The sequence below is a fragment of the Thunnus albacares genome, chromosome 6, assembly GCF_914725855.1.
Source record: "Thunnus albacares chromosome 6, fThuAlb1.1, whole genome shotgun sequence".
In the NCBI taxonomy this organism is placed as follows: domain Eukaryota; kingdom Metazoa; phylum Chordata; class Actinopteri; order Scombriformes; family Scombridae; genus Thunnus; species Thunnus albacares.
In genome coordinates, this window is record NC_058111.1 from 18,375,635 (window position 1) to 18,400,341 (window position 24,707).

The following is a 24,707-nucleotide window of genomic DNA, read 5'->3' on the forward strand; positions in this document are numbered from 1 at the left end:
AGGTCAGTCTGAGACAAGACCAAGCCCTCCTGCTTATTATGCTAACAGCTTCATAATCCTGAGCACATAGGGATTCCTCACGCAGTGTCTGGAGTGTCAATCACAGGCTTGTAGGCTCATTTTGGAGGCTGTTACTTGTCAATCAATGATGCTGTTAGGAGAATAACAATCTCAGATTTACAAGATAAACAGTTTAGTCACTAGAGAGATGACCCCAGGCGACCCAGGAGGAGTGGCAAGGAAACCAAGGGGGGCTTTGCACTTGACAAATACTGGATCTTGATAAAACATCATAATCATGTTTATTTGGGTAAGAAATGTTAACCTATTGTTTATTAATCTTACTTAACCACACTAAACTTTATTTATATTTAGGAGATCTTCACACACTCAAGTTTAGTTCTGCATCATAAGAATAAAATATCTGATTTGTTCTCACTTGAAATCACACTTTTTTGCTGTAAAGTGTTGGTGAAAACTGTTGTGTAACGGCTGAGGGACCAACATGCATCACACTGTGCCAGGGATGTACAGTACATGTACACTGACCATCTGCTGCTCAGAGACTTGTGTGTATTTGAGTGTGATTGTGTTACATTTTGCTCTGAGCTCAAATATACATTACTTTTTAACGCATAACAGACCTTACAACATTGGCACAGTTGTCTGAAGGCTCTTTGTGCAGCAACATGTCCCCATATGTCGCTGCCCCTATAATCTGAAATACTGTACATCGTAAATCTTTCCTCCTCCCATCTTTGAAATCGTGTCCCAAGAGACAGTCGGCGTTATTACAGATGTTGGGGGTTTTCCTGTGAAAGGAAGCTAAGAAATGAAAATGAGTTCTGTGCTGTGTGACTGTATATTTGCTGACCAGCAAATTTTCCCAGTATCAGCTCAGCACAGTAAATCCCATCCCCCGATGGCAGAACATATAAAATATTGATCTGAACAGTTGTTTTATCAAGCACATCTTCTCTCAACTTCTGTAACGTAGAATTGTACTGATTTCATTGTGCAACTTGCCTGCTGATAATCAGGGGCACTGCGATCCTTAGAGCTTTTGATTTTTAAAAAAAATTATTTTCTTTCCCACTGAGATTGACAAGAGTCCTGTTTGAATATTGAGCAAAATCCAACTAGACTTGAAAAGGAAAAACATAATTTCAGTAAAAATAAGATCTTCAGTTCAGTTCTGTCTCACAGTCTTTTGCATTTAAAACTATCCACTCAATTAACACTTGTAAATAATACATCACGTCCCTCTGATCTTAACTGTGCTCTTTGGAATTATGTAACAATATGATGTGTTGATAGAAATGCCCTCAGTAAACCTGTGTTGTGGGAAAACGCAGTATCAAGAAATGAAAAAAAACGATGGACTTATCTGTAGACATGCTGGGAAGGAAATCCTAAAACATTGTTTTCATGAGGTGGCTCTTTTTACTTAGCTAGAGGAATTTAAATGTTAAAGGTGTTGCTTGCAGAGTTACAGATATGGAGATGTGTGTGTGTGTGTGTGTGTGTGTGTGTGTGTGTGTGTGTGTGTGTGTGTGTGTGTGTGTGTGTGTGCGTGTGTGTGTGTGTGTTAATATTCACTTAAAGGCTAGACAACCCAGATGACAACATCTGAACATACACAACCCTTAAATGAGTGGAGAAACCTAACGAATGCAGATGCTTTCACACAGCTGCACTGCATGATACAATCAAGCAGTTAACATCCAATCATGCTCTGTGGCATGTATAAAATGCTGAGCAGGCCCAGTTGATTCTGATTTTGTATCAAGACGGCAAGAGGAAAAGATGTAAGTGACTCTGAAGGGGAATTCATGATTGTGGCACGGATGGCAAGCTTCAGTCACAAAGACTGCTCAACTGGCTGGTGTTTCAATAGGAACAGTGACTAAAGTTACATCTGCATTTAGATCTATGGCAAACACATCAGTAAATAGGGTCAGAAATTGTGATCGACACACATTTGATGACTGTGATGCTTGTGCATTAGTGTGATAAGTAAGGAAAAACAGAAGAGCAACTCTTCCTCAGGTGACTGAGATGTCAATGCAGGACGTGATCGGACTGTCAGCAAGAACAGTCAGTTGACAATTACATAGAGAGAGATATTATAGTAGGGTTGCAGTGCATAAACCCCTCATTACAAAGATGAATGCACATTTGGGAGTTCAGTGGTGCAAACCATAGACAATGCTGTACAGAGATGTAGACAAAAGTGATATATCAGATGAGTCATCCTTCATCATATTTTCCACAAGTGGACGAGTGCATGTGTGACATACACCAAGAGAACAGTACAGGCCTGAATGTTTGACCCCTACAATGAGGGAATCTGGTGGCTCTGTTATGCTGTTGGGGGCATTTTGCTGGCATGGTTTGGGTACACTTGTCCCCTTAGAGAGAAGGGTCACTGTAAATCAAAACAAAGTTGTTCTGAGTGATCGCCTTTATCCTATGATGAAACGTTTCTATCCCGATGGGAGTGGTGTCTTCCAGGAGGACAGTGCCCCCTTCCATAGGGCACAAAAGGTCACTGAATGGTTTGATGAGTATTAAATGATGTGAATCATATGCTATGGCCTTCACAGTCACCAGATCTCAACCCAGTTGCACACCTATGGGAGATTCTGGACTGACGTGTTAGACAGCGCTCTCCACCACCATCATCAAAACACCAAATGAGAGAATATCTTTATGAAGAATGGTGTTCATCTCTCCAGTAGAGTTCAGAGACTTGTAGAATCAATGCAAAGGTTCATTGAAGCTGTTCTGGTGGCCCCAACACCTTACCAAGATACTTTATGTTGTTTTTTCCTTTAATTTGTCACCCGCCTGCTGGTAATAAAGCTGCAAGTTCTTCAACTCCACAGATTTTCTCGCAGGCATTTGTTTTGCTTGAGTTTTTTATGCATATATCACATGATGTAATGAACAGTCAACCTCCAACATTGCCTGCCCTGGGGGGTTGCTGACTGCGGTTTCTTAATCTACTGTTGCAAAAGTAATGAATCTGTGAGTAGTTTAACTACTTTATGTTTGTTTCCACTTGATTGGTACCTTTGGCAAGACAGGAAACGCAGTCGAGACGCTGATGTAATTTCTCTTATTGAATCTGCTCAAGACACAATGCCAACACTGTTTCAGCAGATCTGGATCTCCGATTTTTGACTTCACCCCCTTCAGTAGCGTTGTGATAAGGACCAGCAGGAGCCAAACATCACAAAAGGTGGTTTTGTGTTCATGTAATGTGGGAATAAAACTGGCTGGAATTCAGAGTGGCAGAAAAACGAGGTCGCACAGCAACCCACTGGCTTCCTTTCACTGGGGCAAACAGAGTTCACCACCCAGCAGATGTGGGGCTTGTTTTTGTTAGCTGTCACCTTTTGTCTCACAGGTGGTGGTTTTTCTCCATACTGTTTGGGTGCAACAAACCAGCCTTAATAAATATTAATATCACATTTCCAAGCTGGATTACAGCCAAGCAGTTTGTGTCGTTCCTTCATGATTCAGCACCGGTTTGCAGTGGAATCAATAGACACCATAACTGGTTCTCATGTGGAACAATGGCATAGAATAAACATTAAGTCATTAAAATGTCCAGATTTCTGCCAAAGGTGGTGACTATGCCAAATAGAGCGCATTTACTGAGTTCAGTGGAGACCAGATCCTTTGTTGTGGCTTCTCAAGCGTAATTTCAGTGTTGTGTTTTATACGTGTCTGGTTGATTCTGATAAGCTCTAAATCTGCTTGATATTTTTAACCATGCTTTCTTAATTTAGTCAGGTTTCATTGTTACATCCATACTTCTGCTAATGATGCAGTTCAGACTTCTCAAGTTGTTAGAAAAGATTGCGAACAGAAGAGTGCAAACACTTGAAAATTCAAAATACTGTTCATTTGGGATAATTGCTATTATTTTCTGCCATTTTGCGTCTGATTTTTCCTCAAGAGGAATCAGCAAAATAAAAAAAATGTAGCTAAATTAAGCTTGAGACAGATTTTGGGCTGACTGGAAATCACACTCTCTGCGGGCAGAACTTGTGGGAGTCCTTATGGGACCGTGGACTTAAAGGCCGGACAAGCCAACATCTGAACATACACAACCCATAAACATGTCAGCTACGCCCCTCCCAGAGTCTTAAAACCTATTAGATGACTGAATGACTTGCATGAATTAAAATGAACAATGGAATTCCTCGCTTTTAATCTGGAAAAGCATCTCCATTTCTTAAAGCTGTACAGAGGAAAACCCCCACCCCCACCCCCCCACAGCCATATGAGCCATTGTTGCACTATACCACCTTTTGAGAGGGAAAAAACAAAGTGAGAAAAGGCTTTACCTCCTTTCCAACAGGAATCTCTCTGTGTCAGATAAAGAGCCTTAATTGAATGGAGGAGGAAGTGTAGGAAGTGTAAGTTCAGCAGATCCAGCGTCTCCTCGCTCCTTGCTATTGTGGAACTATATTTATGTTCCTGCAGAGGTGGTGGATATCTGCTTCGGAGGGCGTCAGCGTCCACTGCGCGTTACTATACTGTGTAGACATGCCGTCCACTTTCTCAGACAGCTCAGACAAAAATGTATGTCCAATTCACGGTTTCTGCATATTTTCTGTCTGCCTCCAACAACACAGGTTTTCATTCTTTTCTGGATTTTCCTCTCGAGTGTTCGTGTGCAGAGGAAACCCTGCTGCAGACAAAGTCACAGGACTGTTCATGCTCGGGGTGAAAGTTGTCCCTGCAGTCAGAGCTGGTGTGTACATTATACATCTGCGTGCAGCACAAAACCGTTACATGAATTACAATAATTGTAAGTGTTATGCAATGATGCCAGAGAAGAGAACTTGCTAAATGTGCTGGAAACAAAGCATAAGTCCTGGTTTTTGTTAAAGAGCTCGTCAATAATTCAGTGTTTTTGTCTGCGAATCAAATTGTGACAATATGATCAATGTCTGTTACTGTAGTTTAAATGAGTGATTCAAAGCAAATCGTTATCAAAACTTTAAAAAATGAGTTGTGAGAGTTGTTTACACAGTTGCGATGCTTAACAGTGTCAGACGATTCATTTTAAATGTGATTTTACCACTTTTTTTTCAAATTGTAATATACATATTGATATTAGACAAACATTCATAACATAATTTTAATTTCAGCTGTGTCACCCAGCCCTATTTTGTTTTCTAACATTACATGTCTTTGAGGCAGACCTTTAGATCTTTGGTGATTGAACGTTAAGGTTGATCATTTTTCACACTGGACTTTTAGACAAGTCTCAGTAGGAAACACACAGGTGTGATTAATTACACTAGCTGAATTCCTTTTAGCTGCTTCACTTCCCTGGTACTGTATTTCGCATGCTGTATCACTGTCATGGTTTACTGACACACTTAAATAGAACAAAGCCATCGTTAATGTTATTAGTAACACCCGTGCTTTTCCTGCTACTGAAAGTCAAAATGTCTGCTGTGGACTGTCACACATGGATATATAGTACTATGCATGACATGAACAGACTTTTCAGCACGTCTGCACCATGTCCAGCTGTTTCTTGTTATGAGCAGCAGGTGGCACTGCCCTCTGTCCACCCTCTGCTCCCATGGGAGACCGTGACAGCGCTGCATCCTTTGAAATAACTAAATGAAACTCTGCACTTATAAATTTATATATTTAACACAGACAGACATGTTTTGTGCAGATGCAATTAGTCAATCAGACTCCTCTCTGGTTTGTTGGCCGGGATCTCAGACATTTTTTAATACAAGCATTTGCTGGCTGCTGGTCTGCACAGTGGCCCCGAGCCAGACAATCTTATAATGTAAACAAGGACAAAGAGACATTTTAATTAGCAAGCAGCAACATGATCCTCAGACGCCCACACACAGAACTTTACTGTCATGTCTAGAGTGTCTGACCTGTGTGCGTGTGCAGGCCAAAATATAGGTTAGTGCATGTACACGTGTGTGTGTGTGTGTGTGTGTGTGTGTGTGTGTGTGTGTGTGTGTGTGTGTGTGCGTGTGTATAAAGCTATCCATCCCTTGTGCACTGTCAGCCTTTTCGGACAGTCCATGATAATCATCCTCATGATGAGAGCCAGCCAGTGAGGAGTAAAGCAGATCTGAAGTCATCTCCCCAGACACCAGGATCTTTCCTTACAGGAAGTAATATCTCCTGTCTGTTTTTTTTTCTGTCATCAACGCCAATTCTGTACATTTGTCACAGTAATAGGGGATTTAGTGCCTACTGTGCGGTTTATTGGACTGGCATGTCTGTTGACCTGATACTGTTTGTGTTACTCTCTGTCTACATCTTATGGTAGTTATTACTGTTGTATAAGTTGGCACACTTGCAGTGAGAGCTATTAAGATCGAGATCGAGTTACATTTAGTTCTTCTTCTTCAGAGAGTGAATTGAGCCTCTGTTTTTGCTCCCCCTCACTGTCTCATGTTAAACTAGATGCTGAAGATTAGATCCCAACCAGGTCTTTGTCTTTGCAGAATAGACAGTGTCAGGCTGTGTAAGTTGCTACGACTGTCACGGTCTATCGAAGGCGGGAACACACACTCATATAGCATTTTATTGCACTCCTGCATTGCTTCGTACATAGCTGAGACTCATTGAGGCGGTTGACTTCTGTACAAAAACCCAAAGCAATAACATAATCACAAAATCCTAATTCCTTAAGAGTGAGTGAGTATTATAAGACTTGCAAAGCACAGAGATCCATTGAGATTAATGGAAAAGCTTTGTGTCGTGGCCCATTTAAGTGTGTGTGTGTGTGTGTGTGTGTGTGTGTGTGTGTGTGTGTGTGTGTGTGTGTGTGTGTGTGTGAGACAGAGTGAGAGAGAGAGAGAGAGAGACAGAGAGAAAGTGTGTATCAAATAAAAAGATTATTTGTAGCATGTAGGCCACAAGTCACCTCCCCTCCACGGACACAAACTCTCTTGTTGTGCCACTCTGGCCCTGGCACCACCAGCTGGGAGGTCTGTGTTGGATGTGACGGCCATTGTAAGAAGTTTGCCTCCCTCCCTCTCATACTCAGACCCCACACAGCTTTGAATTTTGAGCTGATTCGATCGATACATTTCCACCTTTTTTTTTTTTTCAGTCATCAACAGTAATTTCTGAATAGTTTGAGACGTACAGTATCTGCATCTCTTCATTCATCTGAGGTTTAGTGACCAAGACTGCGTTTGTCTGAGTGTGTGTGTGTGTGTGTGTTTGTGTGCGGGACATCTCACACGTGTGGCTTTAAGAACGAGGACACGAGAGGCTTGTTGCAAGGCGACGGGGGCAGATGTTGTCAAGCTCCCCACAGAGCTACTCCTCTTCTGAAGTCGGGACGTTTTCCGCTGCCGCTCGTCTGCGTATCAGCCACAGATTGGCCAGAACTATACAGCAGGGTGGAGCTACTGACACGCACAGTGGCAGAGATTGAAAGTGTACCTGTTTTAAAAAAGACATTTCCAGTCCAAGTTGGGGGGTGGGGGGGGGTGGGTGGGAGTGGTGCATGGAAGGAAACTGGATACTATTTGATTGGTGAGGCAGGGAAAATAGATGTTCTTATGTAACGCCGGGTGCCCTGAAACTGAAGAAGTGACACTCAGTCTAAGGAGCTTTCTGAGGCCTTTTCAGTGGTTCTTCTCTGGTGAAACTAAAGGGATACTACTGGATCTGAAGGAATAACATGGCAGCAAATTCTGAAGCAAACAGTGATTCAGAGGTATGTGCTTGTTGCTTTCCCTCTTGCTGACCCTGCAATTAAGTGTGTGTGTGTGCGTGCTTGTGTGTATGTGTGTGACTTGCTCTTTGTTTTTCCCTCCTAAGTTTACAGCATACAGAAGTTGTCTGTCTTGCACATGTATAATATACATGAGATTAGATAATCCTCATGAAGCCACACACACAGGCTGGACCTTTCACATGAATGCATGTGACCAGGATTTGTGCTCAGATGTGATTTTGCACAAGTAATTGCAATTTTCTGCTAAGTTACTGAGAGGAATATATGAATATTTAAAATATCTGATTTCCATGTGACTGCTAATCTTTTTCTCATGCTGTCCATGTGTAAGATGTTACAGCCCACATGTATTGATCAGGTGTAACAGCTTAATGCATTGAGAGTGCGGTGAATGTCTCAGCCTCTGGTGGTGTAAGCAGTCGTTGTTTAGTAGTTGATACTCATAGGAGTAGTTTGGGAGCAGAGATGCTGTGAAAGGACATCGTCTTATCTTCCTTTGACTGGCCAAGCAGAGACGAACTGTAAGTCTGAATATGTGGAGTTTTGGTCACATGGAAATTTACAGGAGCTCTATAGCTGTGGTGAGGGGGGGACTATTTCTGTCTTTCTCTCTCTCTCTCTCTGTCTGTCTATCTCTCTCTCTCTCTTTCTCTCTCTCAGACCTGAGCCAGCTTCACACAGAGCCCTGCTATAACTATCCAAACAACCACAGCATTCACACAGAGCGCACATGGCTCATTTCACCACCTGTTACTGGCCTCGCCACAAGGGGAAACCTCACTGGTATTCAGCCTGTGCATTCCACAACATTCACGTTTTAAAGAGGAATAAACATAGATTGTCGTCTCTGGCGTTGGATGCCTTTGAATAACCACCTTCACATTAACGCTTCTCTATTAAAAACAGTAAAATCCAGTGTGTATAAAGTGATATGAAGAATCTCTCACACTTCACCAGCAGTTTTGTTAAGTAAGCATTCCTGCCAGAAGGGGTGACGCTTGCCAAGCAAAAATGATTTAGCATTCATTGAATAATAGCGTAGTAATTATCGTAGCTGGATTATAAACGATTCTGTCGGCCGCATTTCCTCTCAAGCTGAAATCTGCTTTCATCATAGAGGGTCAATAACAACATGTTGTATAGTTTCTTTATGACTTTTGGCAGTTTCTGATTGCATTTCCCATGTCATACAGGGAACATTTGAAGTGGGCTCTCCCCTGAGAGAAGTGTTTCATGTAGCAAATCATCATCCATCAGCACCATGGCAGCCAAACCTACAACCATGATCCAACAGTAACAAAGCAGTGGAGTCAGCCACACAACTTGTTTATGTTGAATTGGGTTTCATGTCCTTCAATTGTTTCTCAGGGGCTGCATGGACTGACCATGAAGGTTTTAGGGCCACCGTAAAATACTGCGTGTACCACATCTCTTCCTTATCTTTCTCTATTAATTCACAATGGTTTCTTTGATAAGCTTTGATCCAATGATTACAGAGGTTAGTCGTTGTCTTAGTGGTTATGCAGCAACCTACCATTAGCCTGAGACTGCTTATTAAATTTGATTAAAATGACTGAATCGGTTGGTCTGGACTGTATTTAATAAACAGCTCTGTGGTCAAATTGTTGCTTTGGCCCCACTTAATCATTTCATATGACAAACAGCACATTCCAGGACAACATGTCCTCCAGAGTGAATAACTTAGATTGGGCACAGGCTGAACTTCAGCATGGGTGTCCGTTAAGAGGCATCAACACACAACCAGCATGTGTTTATCAGTTTTGCAGGAAATTCTCAAGGAGCAGCTGTTGTCATTATCAGTTATAAGTTTTACTGATCCTGTTCATGAACTACTGTTTAGTTTTCTTCATCTCATTTATTTGGCTGTGTGTAAATTGTGAATGAGTGTGTCCATTTTTAGGATTTATATATTGTGCTATAAGAAGGCTCATTCTGTCACATACTGTAGTAGTTTTTGAGCCTTTGTGTTTTTGTCTCGCTTGCGGGGCCTCAGCTGTGTCATCCCACTTTGCACCTGAATTAGCCAAACTCTTGTTTCACCTGGTCTGAAGCTTATTCAGTCTGTTTCATCACCAACAAACTCTGCGTGGCAGCACTGATGTTAAAGGTTGCCAGTCGTCAGTCGTAAAGAAATTACTCTCAAGAGGAACTAAAATGTCAGTTCAACCAGTTATGGAAACTGTAATTGGTTCAGGTCTCAGCTGAGACTGGTTCCAGTGGGAGACTCTGTGTGGTAGCCTAATGAAAATGTGTGTAATTGATGTCAGAGCCCATTAGGTTATATCCTAGTTATAGAAGATTGTTTTCACATTCAGTAATTGATACTGAAGAATAAGACTGAGGGGACAGTTTGTAAATATTATATGAAGTTAAGCCACATTTTGTTGATGGTCAGATTTTGAGTATCTTGTTTGTTGGATCTCCTTTCAAATGTTTAAAGAACTTTTAAAGATTTGTTTGTCTTTGTTAAGGAAAAATGTTGGGATTGGTTAAGCAATAAAGAAATGCTGATATTATATTACTGACAGTAACATTATTATAGTCTTTATGAGAACTGTGGTACAGATTTGCTGCATTTGTATTGTTGACCAGAGGTGGATTGATGTTTGTGTTGCCATCAATCATACACTCCATAATTATATTGATTTATCTGCTTCACATACAATGACCTAACTTGGTTTTCTATTTGCGGTGATGTAGGAAGTGGTCATGCTTTTTAAGTTTGAACCGGCTGACTTTTAGGAAATTCCTAAACAAGGATGTTTTAGCTGATCTGAAACACACAGGACGCGCTGTCAGAAGGTGAATGTTATTTTGCTGATAGTAGAGCTTTCTGCATTGAGCACTTTACTAAGCCAACTGTTTCCATCATGCCTGCCTCTATTATGTAATCCTAGTTTTTTTGGTCATTTCTGGAAGAGTCGAGTTATAGTGCAACAATCTTCTGGTGCTGAGTGAGTGATGTAAGAGCTTTTCAGTGGGATTCAATCCAAGCAAAGGATCGAATGCTACTGCTTCTGTGAAACTTTAATGGTTTAATAAAGTTTGGATCTCAGCTAGTGGAAATATTTGCATGTGGAAAAAGTACACACAGTAAAATCTGATTAAATGTCTCTTCTCTGTTGAACTTCTAAGTTTACTTAAGTGTAATAATTCTCCCGTATCCATTTTCCTGAAGGTGGGAAGAGAGACGTCAAACTTTAAGCTTTTCCTACTTTGCGCAGCTGTGTGCCAGGAATACCGAGTAGCTCCGATTGGACAGTTTGTCTCACTGGAAGGGATGACGTCATCAATAAAACTGCTCTCCATAACAAACACTTTTGTTCTTGAGCTGTCGTGGGCTCTGTTGATTCTTGCGTTTTTCCTTCCAGCTGACTGTCATAATGTCAAATAAAAAGGTCAAGGGAGAAATGATGTGTTTATGGCCACCTGGGCAGGCAGACGTAAAACTAAAGATCCCATTTACAATCAAATTCCTTCCCTTATTGTATGCTTTTTCAGCTGTTTTTGGCTGTTTTTTATATTTATTATTATTATTATTATTATTATTATAAAGAATAATCACATCTTGCACTGATGGCCAGTTTGGTTCAGTGGGAAAGTGAATCTGCCACCTGCACACAGTAAAGCCTCATCACTTAGACTTCAAGACAGTGTAACCAGACACTACAGTATGTTTGGCTTAAAGAAGAAACCTCTAAAGGTAGGATCACGTTTAGGAATGCAGCTGAGGGAAAGAGGGAAATTTGATGAATAAAAAAATACCTGAAGAAGGAAACACAAATGAAAATGTAAGTTTATAACATCAACACAAGAAAGGAAGGAGGAGAAATGCAGGGCTGGATAAGTTTTATGTCTTTTGATTTAGCTGTTTTAGCTTTTATCCTGACATTTTGTCCGTTATGGTGTCTCTCAGTCTTTCAGTCTGGCTTTCAAAGACAATACACCCTCCAGAGTCAATACTCAGATTACATTTTGGAGCAACTTGCTGCATAAATTTACATATGAATGAGTAAAGCTCCTTAATGCTTAATGTGGTAGACTAGTATGTTGGCGTATAAATAGTTTGTAATGAATTCATTCATTAGCTTTATAAGAGAACTCATTAGCATAGAAGGTTATGTTTAATATATCATTTGTGAGCAGTCCAAGTCGCTCTAATCTCACAATATGGTGGATACGCAGGTTATCTGATTGCTTTGCTAGACTGAGCCATCAAGCTAATAATAGTCATAGAGGTGTTAATGGTGTTAAATGTAAATGTATGTTGTGTCATGTCTCATAAAGAACTATACAGCAGCAGCAGAGTAGATTCACCAGTGGAGCGTGTATTTCGTGTGTGTGTTGGTGTGTGGCCTGTGAACAGTGACGCGTAGCTCGTCAATGCTGATGATCAGTACCCCGGGGGCGCAGAGTGGCTCGATGGGGCTGAAGGACGCTGTGTCCTGTGATGGAGGTGTATAAATGCTGGGACTCGTGGTGTCCGCTCCCTGCTGCCTGCTGGAGTGGGCATGAAGAGGAGTTTACGCAGAGGCAAGAAAAAGAGGCTTTACACTCTGATAAAAGGAACCACAGGTGAGGCACTGAGAGAGAAAAGGTGAGGCTCCGATTGGAGGGTGAGCATGACTGGTTAATCTTTGTAGTGATGCAACACTTTTCTGAGGAAGAATAGGTTTGTGTTTTAATATCATTCCTGTATTTGCTACGGATGAGATTTAGCTACATCTGATTGTTGAAGGCTAGTTTCTGTCAATCATCTTGGTACCTCAAGTATTTCTGCACCAAAATCAACACAAAGTACTAAATTGAACGCTAAGCTTTGTGTGCATTTCTGCTCCAAACTTGTCAAAGGTTTTAGATCGACCATCTCTTCTATTTAGGTCACAGCAGCAACCATGTTGGACATTGATCTGCTGTGGTTGTAGTGCAGGAAAACAGGTCACTGATTTCCTAAACTGTGAAACTATCAATGTCTCCTCTGCCCTTAAGCTCTAAATCCCAGCATAATTAAAACTGTAGGCCATGGATGGATGACACAGAAAACCATGTAGGGATGACAGGATTTTTTTTAGGATTACAGGATAAGCTTTTTTTTTTTAACTGTGGTTGAACAATGATGGAAGGACAAGACACTTAAAATGGAAAAATAAATGTCAAACCTTTGCAGCAGAATAGTCATTTTTGAATCCAGACTGACCCTGGAGCAAAGTCTGTCTGGTCAAAAGTGTGTCTCAGTGTGTATTATGTTGATGTTTGATGTTTTCGTCAAAGTTTCAATGACTCTCTGCATTATGTAACTGCAGCTGGAGCAGATAATCTTATCAACTTGAACTGACATTGGCTGGAGTGGTGCATTTTTGTTGGTGCATGAAACACTAAATAGGACGGTATCAGAGTAACTAATAACATTAGGCAGTGCTGTAATGGCAGGAGGCCAGATTGGACCAACATTACACTGTAACACTGGATACAACTGCCCTCAAAATGCCATTATGTATCACTCAATCACCTCGCTGGTTACTCAACCAAACAGTCGACTTATCTGCGTTGCAGTCAAACCATTTCCTGCGTCATATGTTGTTACTTTGGCCATATTTAATCATTTAACGTTTTTTTTTTTTTTTTTTTCCATTTTCCCTCTTGTCCTGCCTGATCAAAACTCACTCCGTCCGCCTCAATCTTTCAACCCCATGTACTTTATTTCCTCATGGCGGACTCTCCGGGTGTCCTGCTCCTTTCTCTTCCTGACGTGACCCCCCTACCCCCCCCCCCCCCCCCCCTTCTGTTCTTTGCCCCACTAAAACCTCTCCACATGCCTGCTCCCTTCCGGTTGGAGATTGCAGAGTGCACTGTAGCCCCAGTTGCAATGGAGGACAGTGACCATGAGGTTCACTCTTCATCAGATGAGCAGGACTCCTGCCCTCCCCCCACTAATAACAGCACGGACCATGATGCTGAACAGGTACCGATGACACCCCCAGAAATCCCTGTTATTACTCTCCCTTTCCAGTCACAGTCATCAGTTGATTTGGCTACTGCAAACATACTACTTTAACTTTACCTGTTGAGCTTCGTCTCTTTCTTCTCACAACAAAACCAGAAATGGAGGAGCTTTTCTATTTCCTTTTCTTTTCCTGCTACAGCAACCGACTCTACTTTTACTCCTCAGCTAATGTATAGTGCATAAACATAGCACGAGTGCAGAGTCACATTACGGGCCTTCGGCTGAATTTAAATGGCCTCATTGCTTTTTTAGTGCCACTGCATTATTTATCTTTGTTCGTGACTAGCAGGGAGACTTCAGTCTCCACAATGAGCACAGCAGCCTAAACTAGGAGCTGAATATCCTCTTTCAGGAAAAGCTACACTGGTTTTTATTGTAGCTCTGTTACAGCTCAGTAATTATGACCAATGGAAATCCAGAAATGAAGAATAGATCATGTACCCTAATGTCTGAAATTGTGCTTCAAGAAGGTTTTTAATAACTCAACCATAAAGAACGACAAATTAGCTCTGCGAAATGTACAAAGTGGCAGGAGATTTATAACCATGATGGTGGAAAAACTGATGGCAGTTAACTCTCTGCTGCAAGGAATGTACAATTAAACTTACGCCCAAGTACTGCAGCTTTAGATTAGATTCATAGTAATAAAATAACACAAATCCACTAAGATAGATGCCTGGTATAACTGTTAAACTCCATCATGACTCATCCTCATGTCACTGGTTAATGACAACTCCAGTTTAATGACTCATCACTTTGTACTATAACCTGTTAAAGCAGTTTCCTTTCATAATATGTCATATTTAGTTTAAATGTTTCTACCAACAAGGAGATTCCACATTCAGGAAGGTTGAACAAAGATGAGAGTACACCTGCTACAGTGCAACTAGCTGAGATCATATTTTAAGTTTATGTCAGAAAAAAGCATATTCTGTCGCAAAGTAGGTGAACCCTTTACAAGCTTCCACAGCTTTCTCCTTGTTTGACTTTTAAATTTCCTTTACGCTGCCCATCTGCAATCAATATTCAATACTGTAAATTGTGACTCTGCCTCAGTAAGACGGTCACATCTCTTCATTAAACTGTCTGTGTCTCTTCTGTAGAATTTACAGCCAAATACTGTGACCGTTTCTAAAAGTGCACATTTTCTGCTCTCTGGATCTTTCTCTTGCTTTTACGTTCCTCTACCAATCTTTTCCTCCGCACTCTGTTTTTTGCCACCTGCTCCTCTGCACCGCCTTATCCATCCCCTTCAACCTCGGCGTCTCTTTAGCATTCAAGCCAATCAGACGACTCAGAGGTGGAGAACATTATGCAAGACCCTCACCACCATGGAGGGCATGACCACCACCATGACCACACGCCGCACCACCATCATAGCCATGAGCCTCATGATGCAGACAGGGAAGCTGAGGGCGAAGACCGCCCCCACACCCCTTCTTATCTGCGCCCCCCTGTGGCGGGCAGGGCACAGTCGGATTCAGGTTCAGACCCCAGTTTGCCGCAGAGCAGAAGTGTGGAGTTTGACTTGTCGTTCCCCGTCAGTCCCTCCAGGCCCAGAAGCCCCTGGGGTCGATTTGACCCTTACGACAATAGTGAGGTAACGCAGAGAGGCCCAGCCGGGAAATCCAGAGACGATAAACAAGATCTTTGTGGTTCAGTTCTGCTTTTCAAGGCGATGTTGTTCTTCTTCAGACTGACTGATACAGTACAAGATTGTCTAGTTGTTGCTTTATGTGATTTTAAAAGAGGATGATTGATGTTGATGATGTCATTGTCCTCTGGAGGAAAAGGTTGTGATTGGTGCTCTGTGATGGCAGCACTGCATTTTGCTTTTGTGTTGTTGACTTCAAGTGCCAAACTTCTTGTGGGAAAGTTGTGATAATGTTATACTGTAAACAAGAAACCTAATCTTTTGGTCGATTACGAAATTGAACAATTGTTTTTATGTAGCTTTATGTACGTACATGGAAATTTTTGCATACCTGAATTATTTTTTTTTCCTTTCGGCTTATTTTTAGGACCAGGACAAGGAGTATGTAGGTTTTGCAACACTGCCAAACCAAGTGCACCGCAAGTCAGTCAAGAAGGGATTTGACTTCACCCTCATGGTGGCAGGTAAATCCTAGTCTGCACATTAGCAGACATTTGATCTTAAGCCCACCTTTTACTGAAGAGACCGCTAATCACAAAGTTTAACCTCACTCTTTCTCTCTTTGTTGTTCTTTGTTTGAAGGGGAGTCTGGCCTGGGAAAGTCCACCCTGGTCAACAGTCTCTTTCTCACAGATCTTTACAAAGATAGGAAGCTGCTCAATGCTGAAGGTGAGGAAGTCACAGCTTTTGATTCATATTTTTGTTCTCTTTTGTTTGGCAGATATTTGTCCCACAGTATAACATAGCTGATATTTTTTTTAAAATATGGTCTGTTTGTGTCTCATCCTTAGAGCGAATCACGCAAACAGTAGAAATCACCAAACACACAGTGGATATAGAAGAGAAAGGTGTCAAACTGAAGCTCACTATTGTGGACACCCCTGGCTTCGGGGATGCTGTAAACAACACTGAATGGTAAAAGTCCTTCATGAATAAAAAAAAAACAAGCTGGATAACCTCATTTGAGCTGTACTGTGGTCTAAAAGTAATGTGCAGCAGTTCAGCTGTTACACAGTCAGCATGGCCTCAGAGACTGAATGTCCCTGTGTGTTTCTGCTCTAGCTGGAAGTCAGTGGCCGACTACATCGACCAGCAGTTTGAGCAGTATTTCAGGGACGAGAGCGGCCTCAACCGCAAGAACATCCAGGACAACCGTGTGCACTGCTGCCTCTATTTCATCTCACCCTTCGGTCACGGGTATGACAAAGCTGCAGTGCTCATATAGGGATTTACTAACCTCCTCCCTCTACACTACAGTGCTCCAAATAATGGGGCAGATTAATCCATTTACTGCAGTGTGTAATGTCTGTGCTTGCATCAGTTTCACCTTCACTTTTCCTAAAAAAACATCCATATATCACATCAGCTTACATGCTTATTCACAGCTTTTGTCCTGCACACACAGCTGCCTGAGTAATCTAGATTTACTGTAAATATCTAGTGCACCAGTATTTACTTGAGTTGCATTCAGCCCCATAAATTGTTAATGCAGCAGGCTCTTGCTCAGAGTTGAAGCAGTTCTCAGCTGCCTTCAGGTGAATTTACATCTAGTGCAGTGCTTTCGCTCGAATCAATTGTTTCTGCGGAGTGCTGATGTGGTACTTTTCAGCGCATTTGTGCACATGCACTGTTCCACATCAGTGTGCTCATTAAAGGAGAAATCTACCATAAACCTCAAGTTAATGCTTCAGTGCAACCTCAGAATCACAGTGATGGAGAAACTGCTCCCTCTGTTGATGAGCAACAGTCATTGCTCATCACATACCAGAGCAAACCTCTGATCTACCATCCAATTTGCTCTTACTTGTCTCAGAGACATCATCTTACAGCTAAAATTTTATGTGAAATCAGTGTCTTCACGCTGCCAACATGCATTTTCAAATCAGGTCTGTGTCTCCGTTGTTTCACAGTTGGTTCACACTTAGACTAAAGATGGGCAGGAAAAACTCACGCCTGTCTGATGCAGCTGTAATATCTAACAGTTAAAAATATCACCTCCTAGTTATAGTCTTCATCTGTAACACATACACAGACATTACTGTGTCTCACTGTACTGTATATGTATGTGCGTGTTGTATTTTTTCTAGCCTTCGGCCTCTGGATGTTGAATTTATGAAAGCTTTGCATGAGAAGGTCAACATCGTCCCCATCTTGGCCAAAGCAGACACACTCACCCCAAGTGAGGTCAAGAAAAAGAAAATCAAGGTGAGGCTTATTATTGTTCATGAATTGTTGATTTAAACATAAGTTACACCATATAGCAAAGAGATTCATGGATCTCTTTTATCGGTTTCTTGGTAATAACAGTCAATCTCCACTTGTGTTGTCATTGATAGCGTCAGTCACACTTTTACATTCAAAATACATGTTTTCACTCTGTACTTTCTCCTCTGTGTGGCTCCCTGCAGATCAGAGAGGAGATTGATCAGTATGGTATCAAGATATACCAGTTCCCTGACTGTGACTCTGATGAGGACGAAGACTTTAAGCAGCAGGACCACGAGCTGAAGGTGAGAGCAGAAACAGACAGATGTCTTTCCCTCTCCTTTCTTCCAATTGTCTTTTCTACAGTTTGGGGTTCTCAAGCTGTTGAAGTCAGTACGGCTCTTTGTTTAAATGAACATCAGTCATGGTTAGTTTGTGTTTTTGCATCTAAGCTTTTTCAGTGCGAAGAAAGTCATTGCAGCAAGATCAAGACGCTTCAAGAGTTGTTATTGGATTATTGGACATTTCCTGATAATTACATAAGGTTTCATTTGTAATTCTTTTGTACCAGGATGCTCATAGGAAACACATCACTCTTCTTCCTCGTAGTCTAGATCACATCAGTTAAGATAATATTGTAATGATGTTGATGAATGAATATATAGACCGTATGACCTTGACTGTCTACTACTGACTACACAGTCTTAATGAGTCAGCCTGTCTCTGCTCTTCTCACAGCATGAACTGGCGGTGAGGACACTGTCAGTGTGCCAGTGTATATCTCTTTGCCTCTTTCCTTGAGTAGCCTCTTAAAAGCATCAACTGAAGCAGACAAATAGAAAAACGGAAATAGATGAAGGGGAAAGTTTTATTATTTATGTTTAAAAATATATGTTAAATCTTCAAATGTGAGTGAGCAGACATGAGGAAGAAAAAGAAAGACTATTAGACCCACACAAAGACACATCTGCACTGCACCATTCTGTGCTGCATTGATCCATCCTCAACAACCGACTCATCCACACCCTCTCCTGCCACAGCTCTTTGAAACGTTGTAATGATTTGTTAATTTTTTGACCCTTTCTGTTCCCCCCATAAGGAAAGCATTCCTTTTGCAGTAATTGGCAGCAACACGGTGGTGGAGGCCAAAGGGAAGAGGGTGCGAGGCCGTCTGTACCCCTGGGGCATCGTAGAAGGTAGGTCCCTTCTTCAAGTCCATCCCGAGCTAAAGTTTGATTTGTAGAAAAGCCTTTAGAGACTGGACGAGGCTTCACAAATTTTATATTCAGGTACATACAGAAAAAAATGTTGTGATAGTGTTTGATCCCCATATTTGCCTGCATGCAGTAGTGATTCAGTAGCGGCGGGTTAAATCCTAAATAGATTGTTGAATTTCATCTTCACACTGTGGTTTGCAGTGGAGAACTCGGCGCACTGTGACTTTGTGAAACTGAGGAACATGCTTGTTCGCACGCACATGCAAGATCTGAAGGACGTGACCCGGGAGACCCACTACGAGAACTACAGAGCTCAGTGCATCCAGAGCATGACCCGCATGGTTGTGAAGGAACGCAACCGCAAGTACGACACACACAAACCTTGACAATACATATTATCATGGCCTTCACACGTTGATATTATATAAAAATATTAGATATTCAGATATCAAGATAAAAAGTATAGAAAATATAGATAAGATAGATTTATATCCTTTTGAATTTAAGTGCTATTTTAATGTATTAAATAGGTTAGGAGTTTTCCTACATTTATCCTCACAGGCACATCTATTTCTTGATTCTCCTAATTAGTATTTTTAGCCACACTAGCGTCATGGATTTGTGGATGTTGGTTGATCCACCACTTTGGTCCAGACTGAAATAACTGATTGCCATGAGACTTTGTACCATTATTCATCTGCATAGGTGGTTTCTGAGCTGTAATGTTGATCTGAAACACACCACACTTAACAAAGTTGCACTGCAGTGTGATTTTCTGCTACCTGAAGGTTATGGCAGCTTGGTGAAAGTTTGTCTTGCTGCACGTAGCCAAGTTTAAGACATTCAAACACGCATTTCAACCTCACCCTTTGTGATACAAAACAGTAATATCTGCATAAAGAGTGTAGATGTAACAAATACTGGGAGCCTGCCTTGAAAAAAATATGAACAATGAAATGGCGACCTCTCACTAAAACACTCTGAGTCTGTTCCAAAAACCAGCCGGACATTATAAATGTTGAATGTATGTCTGCAACCTGTATCTCTCCGCAGTAAACTGACCAGGGAGAGCGGCACAGACTTCCCCATCCCCATGGTGCCTGACGTGACGGACAGCGAGACAGAAAAACTCATCCGAGAGAAAGACGAGGAGGTACGGCACGCCGAAATGGAGTCACATCAACACCACGATCGTGACCACGAGCACGAGCCCGAACACAAATCTGACCACCATGAGCACTCAGACCCTCAGCCCGACCCAGAGACACACTCAGATCTGAAGGCTGATGAAGCGCTCTGAATGTATTTAGCTCACGGATTTTGTTTACCCAGAAGCTTTCTTTGAAACACCTTCAGGTCGTGTTTTCTGGGGTTGACAATGAGTAGCCTCAAAAAACACGAGTAATTATACATTTAAAGCCCTACTCCCCTGTCCTCACAAGTCTTCTGAAGCTTTGAACTGTGGGTAGAAAAAAGAGCTTTCTGCTTCAAATCATGCAATTAAGGCATGATTTAGAAACACTATATAAGTTGCCTGTACTCATGGCGTTGCCTAGAGTTAAAGCTTCAGCCAGAAAGCAGGAATCAGCTGTTTACTCCCCTCTCAGGCGAGCAAGTGTAGAAAATCCTTGGACCTCGTCACACATGAAATTAGTCAGGTTTGTTAGGCTACTTTAAACAAAACCCAGATTTTACCTTGGACAAAAGAACGAGTCAGCACTGCTTTTAACCCTGTCCCATGACTATTTCAATACTGCCGATGTAGTTTAACTGCTAAGACGAGTAACGAAGGACAACAGGGTGAGACATTGTGATCTTAGAACTCCACAATAATTGTTATTGAATGATCATGTTAACATGTGGTCATCTGGTACCGTTTAAATCCTGAATTCCTGGGGTCAAAGGGCTAAATAAAATTAGTATGAAATGTGATATAGATTGTTTTTATCTTCATCAACAGTGGGCAGTGGTCCAAAGATATATTATTAGAGGAAATATTATTAGAAGAGAACAAACCCTCCTTGCAGTTTCCTATTATTTGGATTATGTACATACTATATTAGCCTAATGCCCAGTCAAAGTGATTATTTTAGAGTCCCTGTTTAAGGACATGTTCACATTTTTTCAGGTCTACCCTAAAACAATACTCTATGTGCATTGAAAGAGTTATTGGTCACTGTAATTGTCATCCTGGCCATACTGGCTGTGAAGAAATCTCCACTAAAAGAGACTACAAGGTAACGTCATGGTCAAAGTAGAATTATTGTCATTTACTTTATACACAACACTCACAGTACGGGGGAACAAAACTGTGTTCTTTCAGTGCTACAGTGTAAACAATATGAACTGACAGTAAAAACAGTAGTAAGTAAAAAGTTAATAAAGAGCAAGTCGTGTTGAGTAAAGTGAAATGGATCAAAAATGCCATCACATGTAAGAATGTGCCTTTCTTCATTAAAGTTTTAAAAAATATGATGATGAGGGACAAAGTCCACAGGCCTTTTTTCATGCATAAATTATTTCTCAAGTTCAATTGAAGATAAAATGAGGCTTCAGCAGTCTGAGTTAGACAAACCAAGTAGATATCTTCCGAATTAAGTCTGTCCATGGAAACACAAAGAGGTAATTTCATAGTAAAAAGATTCTGAAGATCTCAATGTGTTGAACTCTGACCGTTGATGCCTCATATCAGCTTCAACTGAACTGTTGACAGGACCGTGGATTTTAGCCGCGCTTACATTGAAATCACTTTAGGAAGGTATTTCTTAGCAGCCTGTATGGACAGCAGGAACAATTACAGAAACCAATTTCACTTTTAATGTACATATAAGCATGTGAGTATTGTATTAATAGAGACTTGAACTCATCCTTTAAGGTAACTGGAGTTGGATTAAGCAGAAATACATAATTATATATGGTTAAAGTGTTTACTACAACCAGATACAGCTGATGGTTCGTCTGTGTTCATGATGCATTATCAGGACCTTCCCTTTCCCCGTTTAATCCCGAGAAATATATTTAATCAAATAAAGAGACTATTTTTTTCCTCAATTGTTCTTTTTTATTTTCTGTGTAAACAACATTAAGAGTTGGTGACAAACATGACAATGTTACTGTAAAACTGTGCTATCACACTGTGTCAGGAATGTGACCCATAAGCTGTAATACACAAAGCACAATCGCATCACAGTGCAGACACACAACACAACTGTAGACTCTAAAAATAGCACGCAGCAAATGCTCCTCAACAAATGTTGTGTAATGTTAAATCTGAAAGAACAATTGTTAAAACTAAAACATGATCAACTGGTTAACCAACTAACTGTCATGAGTATATTTTGGTATCTTGAAATGCTGCTTTTTTAATATTAAATACGATTTGTAAGTGAAAAGGCAGGTGGAGGAGCTCTGCACGCTTTCAGCGCAGGTCACATGATCTAATCTATAAAGAACAGACTGATCTGCCGAGTGGTATTGACGTGTGCAGTCACGTGTGAATAATTTGCTTGTACAAAAGGCTGCACAGCCCGTTGACACACTCAGACTTCACACTGCCATAAAATGTTAATCGTGGATGTATAAAAACTTGAGTCACAAATGAACGATGGCGTTACACTAACATTTGTCTCATCTCACCCCACAGCTGCGGCGGATGCAGGAGATGCTGCAGAGGATCCAGGATCAAATGCACACTCAAAAAGACGCCTATTAACACAAGGACACCGGTCACGCTGTGTACATGTCTCTCTCTTACTCACTGGGATGAAAAAAAAAACAACAACAAAAAAAAACACCCAGGAAAACTTTTATTCCTCTCTTGAACATTGACATCCCTACATGTCCAAACAGCCGCCACTCAGCCTCATCAACAGCACATCACACATGGACCAGGGACCTGGCGAGGAGGTGGTAAGATGTTCTGACATTAGCAGCTTATATCCTCTCCAGAATCACTGCTGCAACACACTCGACCCTCCACTCTGCTGTTTTCTGTTTTGTCAAAAGTATAAAAGAGTAAAAAAAAAAAAAAAAAAAAAAAAGCAGACTTGTTTGTTTGTTTGAATGAATCGGCCTCTAGTTTGAGGGTCTGTGTAGTAAACTAGTGGAATAGCAGCATTTTTCAACTTTATTTAGCCACATGATCACAGTGTTGTTGTTTATGTTTTAAGGTCTGATACTGTATGAGGTTTACATCTAAGTACTGGTGACCTGCTCAGATTTTTTGAAGCACATTTTTCTGGTGCAAGTGTTTATTTTTTTCTCTATAGGTCAACATGCATATATATACATATATATATATATATATATATATACTGTAATAATTTAATTTTCTATATTACACTCAAACATTTTTTCTACAGATTTATCATCCTTTTATGTGTTCCTGGTTTTATTTAACTACACTCTACATGTAGTTCACTGCTTGACATCATGTATGAATGACTGTATATTTTCTTTAGTGTTCAGCTGGTGTGGTTTAATCTTTATGCAATGATCGTTTAGGTTGATTTAAATTTGAAGTTTTATGTGTCTGCATGTTTATCATAACTGCCACCTTGTCGTGCACCCTCCGATGCCTCACAGCATGGATGTTAGTGGTGCTGCTTGGCCAGTCTGAACTCACAAAAGAAACCACTGCTTATTGATCGCCATATCAAGATTTAATACCACCTAATTTTTTTTATTTTTTGTTTTTGTCATGATAGAAAAATCCATTATTATTTCCCCAAAGCAGAGTTGTTTTAAAGTCTGAGTGAGATCATCTCATGACCGAACCATCAACACATGTCACATGTAAGAGCTGATGATAGTTGTTCGAGATGATTATGATTTTGTTAAGACAAGACCCTTATTTAGCATGAGGTCAGTGTCATAGTGAAGGGTTGCATCAGAGGCCATGCTGTGTTTTTATGTTTGCATGTGTTGTGAAGGTTACTCAGATTGCTGATCATTTTATTGATCATAAAGTTATTTATGGGCAATGAAAATATGTAGCTACTTAACTGTTGGGGAATATATATATATGGAGAAAAGGTGGATTTTTATTTTTATTTTTATGTTGGTCGGTCATAATTTTGCCCTCAATTCAAGGGAACTCATATGTTGGATGTGTGCTAACTTTAACATTTTGTTTTCTTATAACCAAAGCCAACAATGACAAACTTAATTTGTCCTAAATGTTGGATTTTCCTTGTGGAAGATGGAGAGGAATAAATGATCTAAGCCAAGAGTAATGATCAAAATTATTGGATAAACTTTCTCTTGCTAATAGTTTCTGTACAACTCTGCCATGTTGTGTGATCTTTTGTTAAAATTACATTCCTCAAGTGTTTGTCCCAGAGTCAGGTATTGCCTTTGTTTCTTAATTTGTTTGTTTTATATTAAATTTGTCTTTTGTTATTCTACTTTTTGGAGTATATTTATGTAATAAATTTATAAATGAAATGTGGACGGAGGGGACAATATGTACAAATTCTAATATTGTAATAAAAATATGAATATTTCATCACGTCTCCATCAGACATTGGGTTTTGCTTCATGTTGTAAACAGAATGCTATGGCTTGATTTTTAATAAAAGAATTGAACTTGTAACTAATTTCAACCAATTCACTCTACATAAGATTTACACCATTGCAAACTGCATTATAAGATACATATTTTGCGTTAAACCGGGACTTTAGTTAACAGAGTTGTGACTTGAAGGCAGCGGAGCAGTGAAGCCCGCCAACTATGGTGGCGCCAACTAACGGCTGAAATGAGTAGTTAGCTGATTAGCTTCTGTGCCCAGTTAAGTGCTTTGATAAATAGACGTTTTAAAATGTAAGATTTACCAAAACAAGTCGGTTTTG

General features: G+C 40.7%; 1 protein-coding gene across 8 annotated transcripts in view; it reads left to right on the forward strand.

The window, feature by feature from the left end:
- sept4b (septin 4b) overlaps window positions 1-24,363 on the forward strand; it is a 48,621-nt gene extending 24,258 nt beyond the window's left edge. For 2 of the 8 annotated variants that reach the window (XM_044354310.1, XM_044354313.1), the window contains 10 exons: window positions 15,803-15,899; window positions 16,018-16,104; window positions 16,227-16,350; window positions 16,498-16,632; window positions 17,523-17,640; window positions 17,844-17,945; window positions 18,740-18,836; window positions 19,059-19,221; window positions 19,911-20,010; window positions 22,501-24,363. In XM_044354310.1, the coding sequence (XP_044210245.1) occupies window positions 15,803-15,899; window positions 16,018-16,104; window positions 16,227-16,350; window positions 16,498-16,632; window positions 17,523-17,640; window positions 17,844-17,945; window positions 18,740-18,836; window positions 19,059-19,221; window positions 19,911-20,010; window positions 22,501-22,569 (1,092 nt within the window). In that variant the 3' untranslated portion in view covers window positions 22,570-24,363. Of the gene's footprint in view, window positions 1-7,546; window positions 7,736-12,143; window positions 12,353-12,942; window positions 13,740-15,054; window positions 15,382-15,802; window positions 15,900-16,017; window positions 16,105-16,226; window positions 16,351-16,497; window positions 16,633-17,522; window positions 17,641-17,843; window positions 17,946-18,739; window positions 18,837-19,058; window positions 19,222-19,910; window positions 20,011-22,500 lie in introns of those variants that run through there. The other 6 variants (XM_044354307.1, XM_044354308.1, XM_044354309.1 and 3 more) reach the window with 6 other exon arrangements.
- Window positions 24,364-24,707: the final 344 nt, after the last annotated feature.